Here is a 19,668-nt window from a genome sequence, read left to right on the forward strand (position 1 = left end):
AATAACAACAAACCTCCTCTTCTGCATCCCCTTCACCCAGGCACCTGGAGCCGTACGAGGGATACACCTGGAGTCCTGGGCTCAGGCACTAGCTAGCCGTATAAACTTGGATAAGTCCCTTAACCCCAATTTACCTCAGTTTCTCAGCTGTAAAATGGGGACACCCCGGAGAAGGAAACGGCCACCAGACCAGCATCTTTGCCAAGCAATGCCCAAGGTAAAGAGTCAGACACGGCTGAACAATACCAGGAACAATCTTCTGCCCTCGGCAGCCTCGGTGACGGCCCTTTCAGGAAAGTGAGCTGCCGGGAAGGCGGGTCTGAGCACCCCCGACCGAGGGGCCGCAGGCACAGAGCAGACTGTCCTTCCACTTAATTGTAACAGCAAGACTAGGACGCGAGGAAGGAAAATGGCAGACGGGCAGCTGGCTGGCAGAGAAGGGCTTCCCAGAACGTTTGGGGACGTGGGAGAGGGGCAGAAGCGGGCTGTACGCAGAGAGGTGGGACGCGAGTTGGAAAAGGGCAGATGAGAGGCCAAAGGAAAGGGGCAGAAATCCCCCCCAGATGTGCCGTCTAACTCAGGGTTGCACAAAGGGGTCACCCCAGGCTTGGATATCGTAGGAAAGATGGCAGAGAGAGGACAGAATCTAGCCAAGTATAGGGGGTAATGTGAGCCCTTTGCAGAGGCAGGAGGGGCAAAGGGAGAGCCCGGGAGCACCCTGGGAACCGCCAGTGCTTTCCTCGGCAAGTGTAGATGCCCCCCTCACAGACGGGGATTAGCAAATGATCCCGAACCTCCAGTGGCCGAGGGCACTGTTTTGGACATTGAGGAGGGACTGACCAGGCTCACAGAGCCAGCTTGTGTCGGAGTCAGGCTTTCACACCCGACTCCACGGCCCCCCTTGGGCCGTGACCTTTAAAAGCCAGCTCGGACTGTTCCTGCCCTGTGTGCCATGCTGCTGTTTATGGCATTCTCCTCCTTAAACCCTGACCTTGGGATTGCCCTATGCCCTCCGACCTTTTAAAGTCCCGGTCAGTCATTCTGTGCATTTCTGAAAAACACTTTTTTTAGGTGGAGAATCCTCCCTGGTTTTCTTCTGAGTCTGTCTTTAACACAAGTAGGATTAGGGAACAGGGGCTCCTCTTCTCGGCAGCACAATGATCTGAGACACTTCCAAAGGGCTCACGATGGGAAATGCCATCCCCATCCAGAGGAAGAGCTGCCGAGTCTGAACGCAGATCAAAGCACCGTTTCCACTTGTCTTTGTTTTCTCTTTCTCGGTGATTCCCCTTTTGTTCTGATTCTTCTTTTACAACTCAACTAATGTGAACATATATGGCTATGCATAACCTAACAGAGTGCTTGCTGGGAGGGAGCGAGGAGGAGGGAGAAAAATGGAAATAAAAATCTTATAGAAGTAAAGCTGAAAATTATCTTTACCTGTAAATGGGGGGAGTATTATTAAATGGGGAGGAAGGAACATAAGCAGAAAGACGCCTCAGAAGCGATTCCACTCACCCTTCATTTGAGAAATGGAAAAACTGAGGCTCAAGGTCTTGTCCAAGGTCACACTTGGGCAAGCACACATAGGTCTGATCATTAATAGCAAGGGGACCTATGGGGACCACAAGAGAAAACCTGGCAAGGAAGATTCACCTTTACCACCTGAGGATGAAAGCGGCGGCAGGAGCCGGGGAAGCAGGGAAGGCTGCGCTGCAGTGGTCCCTCTCCTCCCACGAGTTACAGATGCCATGAAATCTTTATTAGCAGATATAGCCGGGATGCTCTTATGAGTCTCAGTGGTTAAGAACTGCATGAGGGCAACAGCTATTTAATTTCTGTCTCTGTATTTCCAAAACCCCAGTAGCACGACTCTAGGTGACCCGCGTCAGGTCCCTGGTGAACCTGATTGACTCTCTTCTCTGCTGCCAGGAGCCTCATCCCTCCTAACTGCTCCTCCTTGAGTTTCTTGTTTCCAGGTCTGACTGGAGCGTGTTTTGTCTCCTCTCTCCAATTTGCCTCAAATTCTCTCGAAGTTTCGAGCTGCTGAAAGGAGTGCCTCCCACTGGGGAAGGGGGTAGCCAGATCCCGTGGTTAATGGGGGGAGGAGAAAATCCACTTTCTGCACCCTGCTACTCTCCTGCATCCGCTCGGAGTCACACCCCACGGAGCCTGGACGCTGGAACTGGCGACCTGATTTTAAAGGGTTACCCGCCGACATGGCTGATATTTTCCAAACCAATGAGCAGGCTCCCCTTCTAATTCAATCAGAGAGAAATGAGTTCCCATTTCCTAAAGACTTCACTAGGCATGGGGGTATCTTTACAGTTAACCAAACACTTCTCCATTGGGCCCTTTCTTTCTGTGATGAGAGCCAAGACTTCCCAGGCAGAGGAGCTGGTTAGAATCATCTGCTCTCCACCAGTGTAATAAAGTGCTTTCTACCCTGGGTGTGCTTTTTAAAAGTTGGGTCGACTGAATTGAATCCAAGGTCCCTTCTAGCTCTAATTGGGGGGATGAAGAGGAAGAGGAAGAACAGACAGAAAAATCATTATAATCAGGAACCCAAGTGAAGCACATCCAATAACTCACCGCAGACGTGAGACGGACAAGAAGTTCATCACTGCTTTCTTCCGTATCTTCAATTTTCTGATGGGGCCTGAAAACCAAACATAAAATTACTTTTTAGATTTTTTTTCAGAGTGGCCAAATCATTCACAGTGTGTAGAAAACCGTGGGGCAAATGGCAGTCTTGCAGCATGCCATCACAAATCCCAGGTGCAGTCATAACAACACTCGGGTGACTAATCCCACGGCGGGCTAACTATTTTCATTAAATCAATAAGCACGCTGCCAAATGCAATTAATCACAGGTATGAGAATTGTTCTCCAAACAGCACCCAAGGATGACACTTGATATATAAGGTTTGGGCCCAGATGGCAGAATGAAGAACCATGGGTGGGGGAGGGTTAAGAGGGAAGTTTAAGCTGAGAGTGAGAATGAAGAGATTATTCTTCCTGTGTAGGTTTTAGACTGCAGGGATCCTCAAACTTTTTAAATCGGGGGCCAGTTCACTGTCCCTCAGGCAGTTGGAGAGCCGGACTAGAGTAAAAATAAAAACTTTGTTTTGTGGGCCTTTAAGTAAAGAAACTTCCTAGCCCTGGGTGAGGGGGATAAACGTCCTCAGCTGCCGCATCTGGCCCATGGGCCGTAGTTTGAGGACCCCTGTAAGTTAGAGAGTATTCTTGTTCAGATACAAGTTAGAGAAGGCAGCTACAACTCAAATTCTCTGGAGAGGAAAAGTGTCATTGACAATTGAGGTAATCCCCAAGTGGAATGGGCTGCCTCTAGAGGTACTTAGTTCTTCCTCAATGAAGGGCTCCCTTCAAAGACTGAATGATGAATTCTAGGATTTGTTGTTGAGGGAACACCTTGTTAGGTGTGGGTTCGTTTAGTGGGCCTAAGAGGTTCTGTCATTCTGTGAAAAGAAAAAACACAACTTCCTAACGAGCAATAGGGTCCAAGAATGGACTGGACTACTATGGGAAGGAGTGGGCAGACTATCAGAGTCTGGAAAGTCACAGATAGACATTGGTGTAGAAGAGATTCTCTACTTTTTGCTCAAATAATCTGGATTCAAGGCCTTCTACTATTCCGGTTAATACCCGCAGGACATCTCCAGCTCATCAACTGAGGATAGAATTTGTCACTTGCACTCAATCAAGCACGGAGACTATTTGGATGATCGATGGCGATGTCTTTGTCATAAATCTTAGGCCTAGAGCATTAAAAATGCCTTTCTTAAGCAGCCTCCATATGTTTAAGCCAGTTCTCAGACCTCTGACATAGAAGAACATATGGGCCTGTCGTCCAAGAGCCTTCATCCCCACCGCTGATGACAGCGGGTGGTTCTATAGCTCCTTAAAGTTTGCAAAGTGCTTCACATTATTATCTTACTAGATCGTCCCAACAATTCTGAGAAGCAAGAGCTATTATTATCTCCATTCTACAGATAAGAAAACGAGAAAGGTTAAATGATTGGCTCAGGATCATGCAGCTAACAAGTGTGGGAAGAGGTGGTCAGTGAAGGCTTCTCAGGAGAAATGGCTCTGACTCTGGTGGGCTAAAATAGAGGCGAGAGGGTATTTGAGATAGAGGAAGGCATTTGATCCACAGAGATTTGATCTCAGCAAATACTGACTGAGTTCCTATATACACCAAAGACCGACCCATTAAGGGTCATCAGAACCTAGATCCAGAACTAGAATGGATCTCCAAGGTAGTCCAGCTCCCTCCTTTCACAGCTGAGCTTCAGCCCAGAAAAGGGCTATCAAGTTCCAGTCATGGACTGTATCTGGATCCTGGAGGCCATTTATTCCATCCTTCCCATTTTACAGATAGCAAGACTAAGATCCAAAGAACTGGTGACTTGTTTAGGTGAACAGAGATAGACGGATCATAAATTAGAGAGACTCTGAGGCCATCTAGTACTTTATTAGAATTAGAGAACTGAGACCCCCAGAGCTGGAATGGCCCATGCATAGTTACCCAGGTAATCAGGAAAGCTTTTGCTATTGTTAAGGAAGCAGAAAGTTTGGGTAGAAAAGGCAGGCCCAAATTCCTGAGGGATCTGAGTATCCTCAAAAATCAAGAAAGGAGTCTGCACTTGATCCCGGAGTCGTCATGAGTTTCTAAATAAGCAAGCGACATGGGAAAAGGACTTTTAATGGGAAAAAGTCCCCATATAGTTCAGTTTGTAAGAAAATCTTGAATGTTCCTAAACATGAAGAGAGGGGAGGGAAGAGAGAGGGAGAACATCCAAGATTAGGTTAGAAAACTCACTTAATTTTTTTTTAAAGTAGTCAAAGTAGGACCTCGGCCCTAGACGCTTTCTTGGATAACGGAAATCGGTGGCAAATCTGATTCCAACAAGCTATCCCTTTAAATCCAAGTTGTGGAGCCAGGAGGATTCACGGTAATTATCCCCCTAAGAAAGTAACTCCACGATCAGAGCCCCCAGTGATCGATTTCCATTCATAGCTAAGTACAACAAGCCAACTCCAGACTTAGCCACAGAGGGCAAAGGGCTCCTCCCTAGACTCGCAAAGCCTCTAATAGGAACATCTCCAGGAATTAAAAATGAAAAGCCAGCTGATCAATTCTGCCTTGAGTTTTTTGAAATTGCATTAAAGTCTTTTTTTCTTTTCTTTCTTCTTTTTTTTTTTTAAATCACACCCGGTCCACTGGAGTCGTTAACCCCAAACCATGGATTTTACAAGGACTCCTAACATACAGGTAGGAACCGGCAGGGCTGGCTTCCAGTGCGCAATTTAATTACTCCCACAGTCCGGCGTTGGGAAGAGTAATTGACAGCCTGTCGGATAAAGGCAGAAGTGCGAACAAAGACCTTAGGATTTTCCGGGCGGCTGCTGAACTTCAGAAAAGAAATTGGACTCGTGCAAAACAGAACAACCTGCCTCAGAGTAATTCGGGAGGCCCCGGTGGCATTCAGAAACGCTCCCTGATATTTAACCAAGCTTTTCTGAGCCGGGAACGACGCGGTGACGGCATCGATCCCTCCGCGGGACTTGGGACTCAAAGGAGAATCATCATAATTATATTTGATGTTTGGCGAACGCTTTGAAAGTTTGCAAAGCAAACGGTCTCATTTGAGCCGAACAACCCGGCCGGGGAGGCAGAATTCGATAGAGAAGTTTCAGCGTCCCTTTTACAGGGCAGCAGGCCCGATCACAGAGTTCTAGATGTAGAGCAGAGGCTTCAGAGGCCCTTTGGGTCAATGCTCTCATTTTATGGAGGAGAACACGGAGGCAAAAGGATGAGAAATGACAGTCGAGGTTGGATCTGCACCCAGGGCCTCTGGCCCGGCCCGGTACTGACTCAGACCAGGGCTGTCTTGGTGACAAGCAGCCCGATTAGTGGCCCAGACAGAGCTGAGCGTGCTCCCCTTGGCCGGCCGCCGTGCGCAGGGCGAGCTTCATGGCGGGGCCTGCGTCCACAGGCAGACGTGGGGGAGATCAAAGAGGCAGCCTGGCAATACTCTGAGGCACTGGGGCCAGAGGAAAGGGCATATTGCAAAGCAGAGGGCATGGGCTCCAAACCCAGCTCCACAACTGTCCTGTAACCCTGGACAAGTCATTTTACTGCTAAGCTCTACTTTCCCCAGCCCCCCAAATGAGGGGGTTGGACAAGAAGCCTCCCAAGGCCTCGACCAGCTCCAAGCTGAAGCCTTCTGGGGCTAAATCAGTTATCTCTGCTCTCCCAGACCTCCTCCCATGGTCCTGTTAGGCTGCTTCCTTTTTTTTATGCTAAATCATCCATCTTCCCCCCCATTAAGCTGGATCCTCTTCTCTCCTCCCTCCACCCTCACCTTCTCCCTTAGCCATCTCCCTCCTTCCCATGAGTTCTGCTGTCATCTCAAAGTGGCCACTCCCAAATCTATCAACTCATCTCTAAGCTCCTTCCTGAAACTTACCCCCCCCCCATCAAACCTCACCCCAAACCTCCCCCACTGGCGGCTCAAACTCCACATGATCAAGACAAAACCCATCACTTCCTCTATAAAATCTGCTCGACTCCTTTTTCCCTTGAGTGCTCCATCACTCCGCCAGTTGATCAAATCCGTAACCTTGGAATCATCATGGATTCTCCCCTCTTATTTATCCTCTATATAGGGATATATAATATAGGGAGCCTTTATATAATACTTACTTTGTGCCAGGCACTGGGCTATAAGCATTTATAATTATCTCATTTGATCTTCATGACAAGCCTGAGAAGGAGGTGCTATTATTATCCCCATTTTGCAGAAGAGGAAACTGAGTCACTTAGCTAGAGTTGAACTCAGGTCTCCAAAATAGGTGCTACTGATTACTGCCACGGCTCCTTGATTTTATCTATTACCTCTCATATCTCTCTCCTCCCGGCTCATATGGCCACCCTTCCCCTAGCTCTTTTACCTGGATTATTGCAAATAAGCTTCCTTTTTTTTTTTTTTTTTTTTTTTTTTACTCTTTGAAGTTTTTTTCCCTCACCAATCCATCTTTAACTCAACTGCCAAAGTTCCCTTCTGACAACAGATATTATCATGTCATTTGCCTGCTCAAAAAATCTTTAATGGCTCTCTCCTACCTATGGGAAAAGAAACTTTCCCTAGTTTGCTTTTCAAAGCCTTCCCTTATGCAGCCACAACTTATCTTTTTTTTTTCTTTTTTAATAATTATAACTTCTTATTGACAGAACATAGGCCTGGGTAATTTTTTACAGCATTATCCCTTGCACTCACTTCTGTTCCGATTTTCCCCTCCCTCCCTCCACCCCCTCCACTTGATGGCAGGCAGTCTTATACATTATCTTCTTAGCCTAGTTGGCGTTCTTTTTCATATTCTATCCCAGCAGCCTTTCCAGACCTCAACAATCCATCTCCTAGATCCTAGAGCCAGTCACCTGGGTCATCCTCCTTCGCCCTCAACTCCCTCCTCAATCCTTCCCGGAAGGCCTCCCCCTCCTCAGTGGGTCTTGCTTCTGAGACTTCCCATGCTCCTTCAAGGCCCGGTCACGTGCCGCTTCCTTCACAAAGCCTGTCCCACTCACCCATTCCCACCATTTGCCAGGGTCTCCAATTCCCTTCCTTTTGATCTGTATACATGCTAGGATTCCTGCTCAAATGTGAACCTGAGAAAGGAAATAGAAACCCCTCGGGGGCAGAGGATAGTCTCATTTTTGTTTTACATTTCCAGCTCTGAATATGGAGTCTAGCACACAGTAGGGGCTTAAGGAATATAGGGATTAATTAAATCAAATCAAGTCAAACTTTTCAGGCACACTTCAGAACACAGAGGACTTCCCTAGCCGCACCCCCCACCCCACCATGGGGAAGAAATCAGCCCTGAAACCCGATGCTTTTTTAATCCCACCTATGACTCCACAAGTTCTTGCACTAAACCTAAAGAACTCAAAGGGGTAACAGCACATGGGAGCTAAGAGCGGTGCAATGGAAGGACTATGGCCAAATCCTCCCCTCCTCCCACCCAGCCTCAGATTGTTTGTCTGTAAAAAGGGAGTAATAATACCTGACCCTCCTTGCAGGGTCATGGTGCTCAAAGTACTGCCTTCCAGAGGAAGCAGTGACTGAACTGGGCAAAAGGGGACACGGAAGCTTGAGGCTAAGGAGAAAGATCTTAATAATGAGAGTTGCCCCAAAGCAGAATGGGCTAATTTCTTCTGGAGGCCCACTCACCGGCTAGGCCCTGTGATCACAACAAAAATAACAGCAATAACAATAGCATCCCTATAGTACTCTAAGTTATGCAAAGTGCTTTGGAGCTCTGTGAGAAAGGTGCTATTATTTTTCCCACTTTACAGATGCTGAAAGAGGTTAAGTGACAAAACTAGTGATACCTGAGGCAAAACTTGAACTCAGGTCTTCCTGACTCCAAGTCCAGCCCTCTAGTCACTCTACCCCTGTGTGCTTAACCTGTGTGGCTACACAATCTCCTTGAATCTCAGTTCCTTCCTCTCGAAAATGAAGGATTTGATCTAATGGCCTCTGAGATGCCTTCCAGCTCTATATCTCACCATCTCTTTGCTTTCTGGGGTTTTAAGGTCTATATTCTGAACATACATAGTTTGAAACATAGTTTGAACAGCAATGGTAGCGAGGGCTAAGGTTAACGACAGAGGAGACTCCAAGGATGCGAGAGACCTTGCCAATGTCAACATATCACTCACTCCTTGAAGGGGACCCACCTTCCATGGCATTAAATCAACATTAACTCCATGTCCTCACACAGTCTAACAACAGCTGATGATTCTACATAGTTAGAAGGTTGGCAAAAAGCTCTTTATATTTATATGTATGTACATATATATATATGTGCATGTATGTATGGATATATATGTGTTGTATGTATATACATAGGTATCTATGTGTATATACATAAAATTTATATATATTTACACACATGTGTATCTATGTATATGCATATATACACACATATACATATACATATATATACATGTATACATGTATACACATACGTACACACAGACACATAGACACACACATTAATCTCGCGTCATCCTCACACTCAGACCACACAGGTATCAGGGCCTAGGGAAAGGAGCTGGACTCATGACTTTTGGTAAAGGCAACTCCCAGACGAACTTTTCTTTACCAATTATGCTTTAGAGTCTTAGAAGAGCTGCTTAGAGCACTGGGAAAATGGGATGATCTGCCTATAGTGACAAGGTCAGAATGTATCAGAGACAGAACCTGCCTGAAACCAAGTCCCCTTGACTCTGACTCTTTGCCACCCTTCCTCTCACTATTCCTATTTTACAGATGAAATAAGTGAGGTAGAGAGATTTAAGTGACTTACTCATGGTCACACAGCAATTAAGTGTCAGAGTCAGGCATGAAACCCAGGCTCTTTCTACTAAGGCGTGCTCATTTCCCAAAGCCAATCTGTTTAATTACCCTTCTAGATCAATGGGATCAAGGGTTGACAGCAGTAAATGAAAACAGCAATAACACTTTCAGGTCTGAGGGATCATGGAACTGTGCACAGTCAAGTTAATTCCAATACTGGGAGACACTATGGACGAGGTGCTGTCCTAGGTGCTGGTGAATCAGGGACCCGAAGACAATGTTGTGAAAATGCATTGACAACTAGCGACAGGCTGTATATCTTCTGAGGGTCAGCCTGAATAGTGGCTCACTCCTAGGTGGGCTGCAGAGAGCTAAGGTTGGGGCTGCCAGAGCTGTCAAATACCATGTGGGAAGGGTTATTTCCTCTCGCTGTCCTTTAGGCTTCTCCATTCTAAATCTCCAGCTCTACTTGGTCAAAATGCCAAATAAAAATGTCAAATAAAAAAAATGCCAAACAAACTAAATTTCATAAATGAACAGGTATAAGCTGGGATAAAGGCTGACAATCTCCGGCCTCCATCTCAAATTTGAATCTGAACGGATGGCGTTCTCTTCTGTTTCTTGGAGACTTCTGAACAAGTCGTGTTGTGTGTGTGGGACTCTGTTTTGTTTAATTCTGCAGTTTTTACAAGGGTTTGGTTTTTCTTTTCTTTTTCCCAGTTGGGGGTTAGAGATGGGAGGGAAAACAAAGATGCTTGATAATTGAAAATGTAAAGTTTAATGACACACAGACATTTTGAAAACAAATATAATCTGTTAATGTAAAATCAGAAATAGTAACTCATATTTTTGTGGTGATAATAAAGGTGAGTGGGTGGTTCCCTTGACAGTATCGAGGGAAAAAATTCTTTACAGATGTAATTCTGAAAGGAGATGCCTCAGATCAGAAATGCAAAGAGAGAGGAACAGAGAAGAGACGGCCCACCGGAGCTCTGGAAACAGAGGAAACAATGGACATCTCCACACTGCCAAGAGAGTCTGTGTTCCCCAGCCTCTGCTTCCTTAACTTATTTTCCTTCTGAACCTTCTTTGATTAAAAAAAACATTTAAACTCTCCAAGTCTTAGTTTTTCCTTTTATAAAATGGGAGTGATAAGAACATTATAAATTAAGAATTAGGAAGCTTCCTAGAGGTCAGCTATTCCTGATTCCTCATTTTATAAAACCAAAATTTAATAACTCGCCTAAAGTTACATAGACAGGAAGTGGCAGAGGAAAGATAGTCCTCTTGGATCTCCTTTCTACTGCACCGCACTGTTACCTCTCAAAAGCAGGGTGAGGATCAAACAAGGTGGCCTTATCATAACAAAAGCCCAAACCGTTTCACAGGAATAGTGACATTTATGGAGAGGGATTTCAAAGCACTTTACATACCCGTCTAATTTGAACAACAGCAAAACATTCCAAGGAAGTATGTCCTATGGATATTAATGTGTGTTTTATCAACTTCAGAGAAGGGGAATGATTTGTACATGGTCATGCAGCTATAAATCCTGCACTTCTTGACTCTAAGTCTAGCATTCTAGTCACTAAATCATGCTGCTTCTCATTTAAAACCAATTAATATTATCACTGATGAGGATCTTGACAAGAGGTTAAATGACAATCCCAGAGACACATAACCAGGGTGTGTTAGAATTGAGACTTGAACCCAGGTCCACCTGACTCTGAGGCTGACTCTCCATCTACTACTGCCATGTTGCCTCTTATTCAGAAGCAACTATCTCAGATGAAGGTCCAGATCTGCTTTGGGAGAGGGAACTTCCTCCCCAGGAACTCCTCTAAAGTTCACAGGCCTGATCAACAATAGATATCATCATCATCGTCATCATCATCATCATTGTTTTCTTTTTTTTTTAATAGCTTTTAATTTACAAATTATATGTATGGGTAATTTTACAGCATTGACAATTGCCAAACCTTTTGTTCCAATAATCATCATCATTTTCATCATTATCACTATGTCTTTTCTTTGGCCACAACTTTTGTTAAGCCAGGAGGAAGTTTTGTTAAAACTTAGCAATGGTTCCTCCCTAACTCTGGACAAAGACAAATAGCCTTCACTTCTTTCTCCTTGTTTTGAACACTGAGTCATCCAAGTCACACGGAGGTGAATAGACCCAGAAAATGAGACTCCAGGTGACAGCTTATTTCCGAGAATTAATGTCGTCCCCATTCCATTATGCAAATGTGTGAGATGCAAACATAAAAAACATGTTTTTATTAGTGGCCCATTTGCAAATGAGTGTGTAGATGATTCATAATGTAATGGATTAGAAGTAGAGGGAGAATAATTGGCTAATGCTTAAAAAGCAAACCAAATTAAACCAAACTCACTGTTCTTTCCTGGAAAATCACAGGAAATCCACATCCACCTGCCCTCAGAAAATGGCTGGCTCCATTAAAGACATGCAAAACAAAAGGATGTTTTTTTCTTACCCTCTCATCATATTAAATATAATCAACGGATAATCAATTATGTCTAACCCATTGAAGCTTCCAAAAGCTTTTCCCATTCAGGATGTCCTCTGAACTCTTTCCTTGGGGTCTTCATCTCTTCTGTCTCCAAGTCATATTATACCACTGTCATATTTGTCCATTCTAAAGCAAAGGACTAGTCACATTAGTCCCCACTCAAAACCATTAGAAGACAACTCTATGCCTTCCAAATAAAACCCCCTATTTTCTGATATTCAAGTCTCCTTCTACCTTTTTAGCTGCTAAAATGTTCCACACTTTTCACACCTTTGCTCCCATTATTCACCAGGCCTAAGATAAACTCTACAGCACCACTTATCTCTACCTCTTTCAAATCTCACCCTTTCTTTAAGACTGAACTCAAATGGCACTTTTCCATGAGACTGTTCCATGGGCAAAAATAACTCGCCGTCTTCCTCTTCTCCAAGAGAACTCTGCTGGTACTTCTTATCCATTTACCAATATCTATTATATCTGTTTATGGGTTTCTTCACTCCTATTGCACTAAAAGCTCTTAGGAAACAGACTTGGTATTATCTTTACTTCTCTGCAGAAGCTAACAAGGCACTGCACATTAGTACACATTTAATGAGCCAATGTGTGAATAAGCCAGTCGCCTTTTCAAGAACTCTGAAGGAGCAATGCGTCTCCTTCTATCTCTGAGCGAGAACATGTTGTTTACTTGACAGATCCCAGGCCGTGGATGGAGTACATTTAACAAGGAGTGATAATAATGTATTCTCAAAGTCTTGAAGATTTGACCAAAAAAATAAGTTACAAAAGGTAATGGAAGGTGAAAGTCTGCTTACTTATATAAATTCATCAAGTTAGAAACCAGACTGACTATGGGTAATGTAAAAAGAATAAGAGATTTATATTAGTTCAAAAGAATTAAAAAACAAGAGCAATAATTTCTCCCAGGGCCTCACCCATTTATATACAGAGGCATAAAACATGGACCACAAGCAAGATGACAGAGATCCTAATGCAAGGAGGAAAATCTGATATCACAAATACTCCCAAACTTTGATAAAATGAAACCATGACTGGATTTTGGCTCAAAAAGGATTTGTTCTCCATCCCAAGGCAAGGAATCGATCCCATTAGTTCCCCACCCAAAACCATTTAAAAGACTTCTCTATGTCTTGCAAATAAAGTCCAATATCTTCTGGATATCTTTGTGACCCCATTTGGGATCTGTAGCTTGCCATTTTCTTTTTTTTCAGCTCATTTTACAGGTGGGGCTGAGGCAAACAGTCTTGCTTGACTAGTCAAGGATTACCCAAATAGCAAATTTCTGAAGTCAGATTTGAACTCAGCTCCTTCTTAATCCAGGCCTGGCAGTCTAGCCACTCTACATCCTAGCTGCCCTTCTTATCTAGAAAGACAGGTCTTATCTAAAAGAAACAGGATGGGTTAAAAGGAGGTGATGAAAATGGCAGCTTTTCAGATGAAAAAATCTAGGCACCATAGCCAAGGAACCACAGTGGAGAATATCTCGTTCAAGTTAAACAGAAACAGATTCAGAAGCGAACAGATATTTGAATGGAGACCATGTGAATGGGAAGAAGAAAAATATAGGTTTTAGAAATAAGTTAGAAGCCATGACATGACATGCTTTGATAATTCCAAGTCGTCTAGTCCAGACAAACTGTATTTTGGGTCTTAAAAACAATCCTGCAAGTGTGGCCAGGCCACTCTCAGAGATGACTATCTTTGAAAAAATGGGCAGAATGATCAAGTGACTTCAGACCTAGAGAAGGGCAAATAACTGAATTATCTTTTAAAAAGGAAGAGAATAACACCTTCAGACAACAAGCCAGTGAGCTGGTTGTTAATTTCAGCCAATTTCCAAAGAGATTTCTAAAGGGATTGTTTGTGAAAATCCAGAAAAGAGCCAGCATAACTTCCCCCACGGTGTGATGTGGATGCCTCGGGAGGTGTTAAGAGGAACAGAGGAACGAGAACCAGGAAGGTTCTTTGAATGGACCAGAACCATCTCAAGACTTGTGTTCACTTCTGAGCACCATATTTTATGGGGGGAAAATCAAAAATATCGAAAAGTTGGCAAACATTGAGAGGAAGAGGATTAGGAAAGCTGAACTACCTTGAGCCTGTGCATTTCAAGACCCACTTAGAGAAATACAATTGTTTAGTCTAGAAAAGGAAAGACCTAGACAGTGAGGAAAGACTCACTGTGCTTGTCAGGTGGAAAGGGGACAGGACTTGTGTTTCTTGGCCTAGAAGACAAAACTAGAAACAATGGGTGGACGTTTCAGAGGCAAAATTGGGCTGTATGATAAGGAAAAACTCCCTAATAGTGATGACACAAAGGGGGATAGATGTGCTGTGGGTCCCCTTAACTGGAAGTTCTTTAGGAAAGGTGATAAGCTCCCTCCTTGGGGAAGTAGTGGAGGGAATTCTCTGTCAGCCATGATTTGGCCTAGGACACCTCTGGGTTTTCTTCTAAAGCAGAGAATCTGTCTAATTTGAAGCTAAAAAGTCATACCCATTGCTAACAATGGAAAGACTTCATTCATTTCAAAGTCCATGTTCCAGAACAGGCTCAAAGCTACTTAGCTGAAGAGTGTTAAGTAAAAATCTAATACATAACAAGGATCAGGTGAAAGAAAATAGTGATGTTGGTTATAGATAAAAGTCAGTATCTTTTCTTTTTTAAAAAAGTTGGATTTTTCTTAGGCTAAAAACCATAATCCATCCTCCCCACCACTCTGGCCCCGACCTTGGCCCCCTGGAACTTCTCTGCTACTTTTACTCCATTTTACATATTCATAATTATAGCATTTCACTATCAAGTGACGGTAACCAAGATTCACTTGTTTTAATTTGCCAAATGTTGTGTTCCAATGATTTCCCAGCAGGCGATTGAGCCCTTTTCTTAGGAGAGGAAAGTCACAGGTTGGTTGTTGCCAAGATAGATGAACCCCGGGAAGCCTTGTGCGGTTCCAAATTGGGTTTTCTCACCCTCTTGATTTGCACCTCCCCGGGAGCAGTCAGAAAGAAGAGAAGCTGAGTCAGAGCAGAGGGGATGACTTACAGGTCACAGTCGTCCGCCCTGGCCGGGCTGAGGGGCACAAGCTGCAACAGGAGGCGCACTCCATTCTGCCACTCTTCGGCCCTTTCGTATTCACAGTACAGGTAGCTGCATTCGTCGGAGGAAAACTGGTAGAAAACGTAAGTGTCCTGGAAATACAGCTGGTGGTCCACTGGGAGAAACAGAAAAAGGATCCATTAGTTTCAAAAGCTCCCAGAAAACATAAGTATCCTGGAAATACAGCTGGGGGTCCACTGGGAGAAACAGAAAAAGGATCCATTAGTTTCAAAAGCTCCCTGAAAACATAAGTATCCTGGAAATACAGCTGGGGGTCCACTGGGAGAAATAGAAAAGGATCCATTAGTTTCAAAAGCTCCCTGGGTTTCCCTTCTCTCTCACTCCAGAGACACATTGACCCAGGTTCTATTTTTCTTTTCAAATGCCACGTCTCCCAACAGGGCTGTCTGTTCCTCTTAAACTGCAAAGCTACAAGGATCTAGGGATAATTCCCTCCTCAGATACAGGTTGCAACTCCTCCATAACTCGGCAGATGATGTTTGACAGTTCCCAGAATCACTGCTTTCAACATGAAATGGACCTTGAAGGTCCAAAGTCTAAGCTCCTCCATTTCAAGATGAGAAAAAGGACTTGAGAGAAAAATCGAGAGAACCTTAGCCCCAAAGATGGAGAGCTGGAAAGTACTTTGAAAAGACATCCACTCATCTGACGGATTAAGAAACAGAGGCCCCGAGAGAACTCATTTGCCCCAAGACCCACAGATAATAAGCAGCAGGAGTAGGGTTAGAATCAGGTCCTCTGGTCCCAGAGCCAGTTCTTCCCATTACAGCTCACTTGTGCAAATTCTGCTCCACTGTGTTGCCCTGTACTTTTGGATTCTGTTTCTATATCTGTAAAATGGGGATAATAATAGCATCTACTGCACAAGTGGTTATGAGAATCAAGTGAAATAGCATGAAAAATGCTTTCTGGTACGATAGAAATGCTGACGATTATTATCATGTGACAAAAAAAATCATCACTTATAAGAATAGCAACTGACAGTTACATACACTGTGTGTGTGTGAGTGTGTGTGTGTGTGTGTGTGTGTGTGTGTGTTCTTTCATTCAAGCCTCATGCTGTAGATGGGAAAAAGAGGCAGAGATGATGTGATTTGACCCTGGTCACACAGCTAATAAGTATCAGCCAATAAGCATTTATTGAGTACCTACTCTATGTGTCAAAGGGGAGATTCTAACTTAAGTCTTCAAGACTCTAGGTTCTCCAGGAGGGTAAAGATCACCCAACAAAAACCCGCCTCCTGGGCTTCAATGTTCCCTCCCAAAGCCAAAGGATTTCCCTGCAGCCTCATGGGCAGCAGTACCTTAAAAAGGCCTCTCAGTCCTTCCTACCCCACCCACCCTTGCCACGCCAAAGGAACTGCCATCGGCCCCCATTTTGCCGCCTTCTGGGCCCTGAGACTCCCCCTTACAACATATCTTTGATGGATTGTTGGGGTAACTGGCAATTGGTTTAAAAGGAAGCATCTTTCTCACCATTTGACAAACCAGTCTCTGTAAACAACTACAGACTAGTCAGGAAAAACCGCAGATGTCTGTGGTAAGTCAAGATAAAAAAAAACACCATATAAAAAATAAAAAATCAATGTGGGAACATCCCAGGAAAGGGAGAGAGAACCGGGAATGGGAGCAGGAAGCAAGCTCTCTGTTGTAATAGGTAAGCCATTTTTCTAAAACATTGATGAACTAAAATAGGAACTGTCTCAGAAAAGACTGCCCCAAGCCCTTCCTCACCGTACCATGAGATTTAATGATATTTGTGGTGACGCAGGGAAAAGTAAATTGTCTGTCGATCCAAATGAGGCACACTTAGCTTCTGCATGTCTGATAGCAGGGGCAAGGTTGGTTTGCTAAGGCAACCTATTGTTGCTCAGCAAACAGATCCATAGAGGAATAGTGGAGAGAGGCGGTCTCCAGACCAGGAAAGTCATTCAGACCACAGCGCTGACATAGTGGCTGTGTGACTTTAGGTAAGTAATTAACTATCTCAGTGGCCCAAGTCACTAAGAGTATAAGGTACAGAAGAAAAATAAAATATACAGAACTGGATGGATAAGAGAAGCCTCCAAAATGAGAAGCCCCTAGCCCCCCCCCCCCCCCCGAAAAAAATGACAATTAAATCAGAGCTACCACAGCACCAGCTTTCAGATACAAACCTGAGAGAATAATTCCCATGTCCAGCAGGAGCTGCCACACCCCAACAGCCATAGAGCGGCACTGAACGAACGGACAGTTCTCCAAAAGCCAGTCCACCAGCTCGGATCCCACACAGCTCCTCCTGCAGAAACACAGGAAAACTGTAAATGATTCCCCAATGAGGAAGTAATCCAAAGGATCTCAGCATTCAGAGGCCCATGAAGGGAGGGAGGTGGAAATAGCCCCAGCATCCCATCCGATGGAGGTCTAGGCTCAGCCCTGGGCCTCATATTCCTTTTTTTTTTTATGGCTTTTTATTTGCAAGACATATTCATGGGTAATATTTCAATATTGACCCTATAAAACCTTCTGTTTCAACTTTTCCCCTCCTTCCCCACACCCCCTCCCCTAGATGACAGGTAGTCCCATATATGTTAAATATGTTAAAATATATGTTACCAATATATGTATACATAGTTACACAGTTATCTTGTTGCACAAGAAAGAACAGATTTAGAAAGAAGGTAACCTGAGAAGAAAAAACAAAAAGCAAGCAAACAATAACAGAAAGCGTGCAAATGCTATGTTGTGGTCCACACTCATTTCCCAGTGTTCTCTCTCTGGGTGTAGCTGGTTCTGTTAATCACTGATCAATTGGAACTGATTTGGATCCTCTCATTGTTGAAGAGAGCTGGGCCTTATATTCTTGGCAAGACACTGATCTACCGGAAAGTATCTAGAAGAAGGTGGTCATTATATGGATGGAATTAAAACCTTGCTCCTCCAGGAGAAATTGGAGAGTTTGGGGATTGCTAAGGCTGGAGACAAGTCTCCTATTTAAGCTTCACCTTCAGAACTGGCAAGGAGTGCAGAGGGTGGCTATTGAGACTCCTCTCTGACAAGAAAAGTGAGAAAAGGGGGTAGAGGAATCAGCTGAATTAGGAGGCCCTAGATCCCTGGAGTCCATAGATCCCTTCTGGAGAGATTTCAGGAAGTCCAAGAACTTGGATGGATAAAAAAGATCTCCATTTTCACTCACCTCTAAATGAAACCCAGAATTTCTTTCAATGATTTAAAAAATATGCTTCTGAGAAACTTTGCTGGATGCCAGAGGAGCCCACAGCACAAAATGGCTGGAAGGGCCCTGGTCTAGACTATTGCCCAAGTAGCCTCCTAATTCTGAGACACCATAATCCTAAGAGCGTGATCGTACATGAACTCTGATGTGTCCCACCACTGCCATCGGGGGAGAATTGAGCTCTCAGTGGACAGCACCTTCTAGGCTATGTAGTCGAATCCCCTTATTTGACAGCTGGAAAGCAATATAAGACTTGTAAATGCTCTGTTCAATTTCACAAATCTAGAAGGGGAGATTTGAACCCTGATCCTGAGACTCCAAATGGAACTCTTGCCACTGTACTCCTCCTCCCCTTCTTCCTTCTCCTTCTCTTCCTCCTCTTCCTTTCTACCTCCTGGTTGTGAAGACTTCAAGACCGAACTCAAATCACCTATACACACAGTGTATATATATGTGTGTCCATATAGACACATGCATGAAATGGGCATTTGTGATAGAAATACAAAATACAGATACACAATTAAAATATGACATGATAAAAGATAAATTCTATATGAGAACTATAGCTGTAACATTATTGTTTGCGAGTTGTCTCCCTCTTAGGATTTAAGCTCCCTGAGGGCAGAGGGATTTTTGCCTTTCTTTGTATCCCCAGGGCTTAGCATCATACCTGGCATTTAGTAAGTAGCTTATTGTAAGTGAACAGCGCCAGGAGGTTTTACGGAGTAACAGAATACTGGGCAATCATCAACTACCAATGATTTAGCTACTCAAATCAAGGCAAGGACCAAGATATTTCCAAAGGACCCACTGTGAAAAATGCTAGCCAACTCCAGAGTAAAAACTGATGGGGGTCTGAATACAGATAAAAGCACACTGCTTTTTACTTTCTTTATTTTTTGTCAGAGTTTTGGGATCTGTTTTCTTTTACAACACGACTAATATAGAAATATGTTTTACATGATGGAATATGTATAACCTATATCAAATTGGTTACCACTTGGGGGAGTGAGAGAAGAAGGAAGGAAGGGAGAGAATTTGAAACTAAAAATTTTCTTAGAACAAAGGTTAATAATTATTTTTACAAACAATTAGAGAAATAAAATAATATTTTAAAAAGATTTTACTTTTTTTTTTTTTTAACATCATCATTGTTTGCTCCGGCATCCCTTTCTAATGGTCTCCCAAAGAGCCATCACATAGGACAAGTGAGATTTTTCAAGAAAGAGAAAGAAAAAAAAGAGGGAAAGAAATCAGCATAAATGACTGATAACACCAATATGAATGCTAGCTATTGTTAATTTATCTAAAAAGTCTGACAATACATATAATGTGCGACACTTTGTGGACCTCCCAATTCTGCTGAAGGGATGGGATAGACGTGTAATCTCACGT

The 19,668-nt window shown here is 43.8% G+C and overlaps 1 protein-coding gene across 1 annotated transcript in view; it reads right to left on the bottom strand.

Moving 5' to 3' along the window:
- The window catches only part of RAPGEF5 (Rap guanine nucleotide exchange factor 5), a 228,013-nt gene that overhangs the window by 156,908 nt on the left and 51,437 nt on the right, over positions 1-19,668 (bottom strand). The window contains exons 4-6 of the mRNA XM_052001415.1: positions 17,216-17,337; positions 14,985-15,153; positions 2,593-2,659 (exon numbers count right to left, since the gene is read on the bottom strand). Coding sequence (XP_051857375.1) covers positions 2,593-2,659; positions 14,985-15,153; positions 17,216-17,337 — 358 coding nt within the window. The remainder of the gene's footprint in view (positions 1-2,592; positions 2,660-14,984; positions 15,154-17,215; positions 17,338-19,668) is intronic.

Source organism: Antechinus flavipes, chromosome 5 (genome assembly GCF_016432865.1).
Source record: "Antechinus flavipes isolate AdamAnt ecotype Samford, QLD, Australia chromosome 5, AdamAnt_v2, whole genome shotgun sequence".
Taxonomy (NCBI): domain Eukaryota; kingdom Metazoa; phylum Chordata; class Mammalia; order Dasyuromorphia; family Dasyuridae; genus Antechinus; species Antechinus flavipes.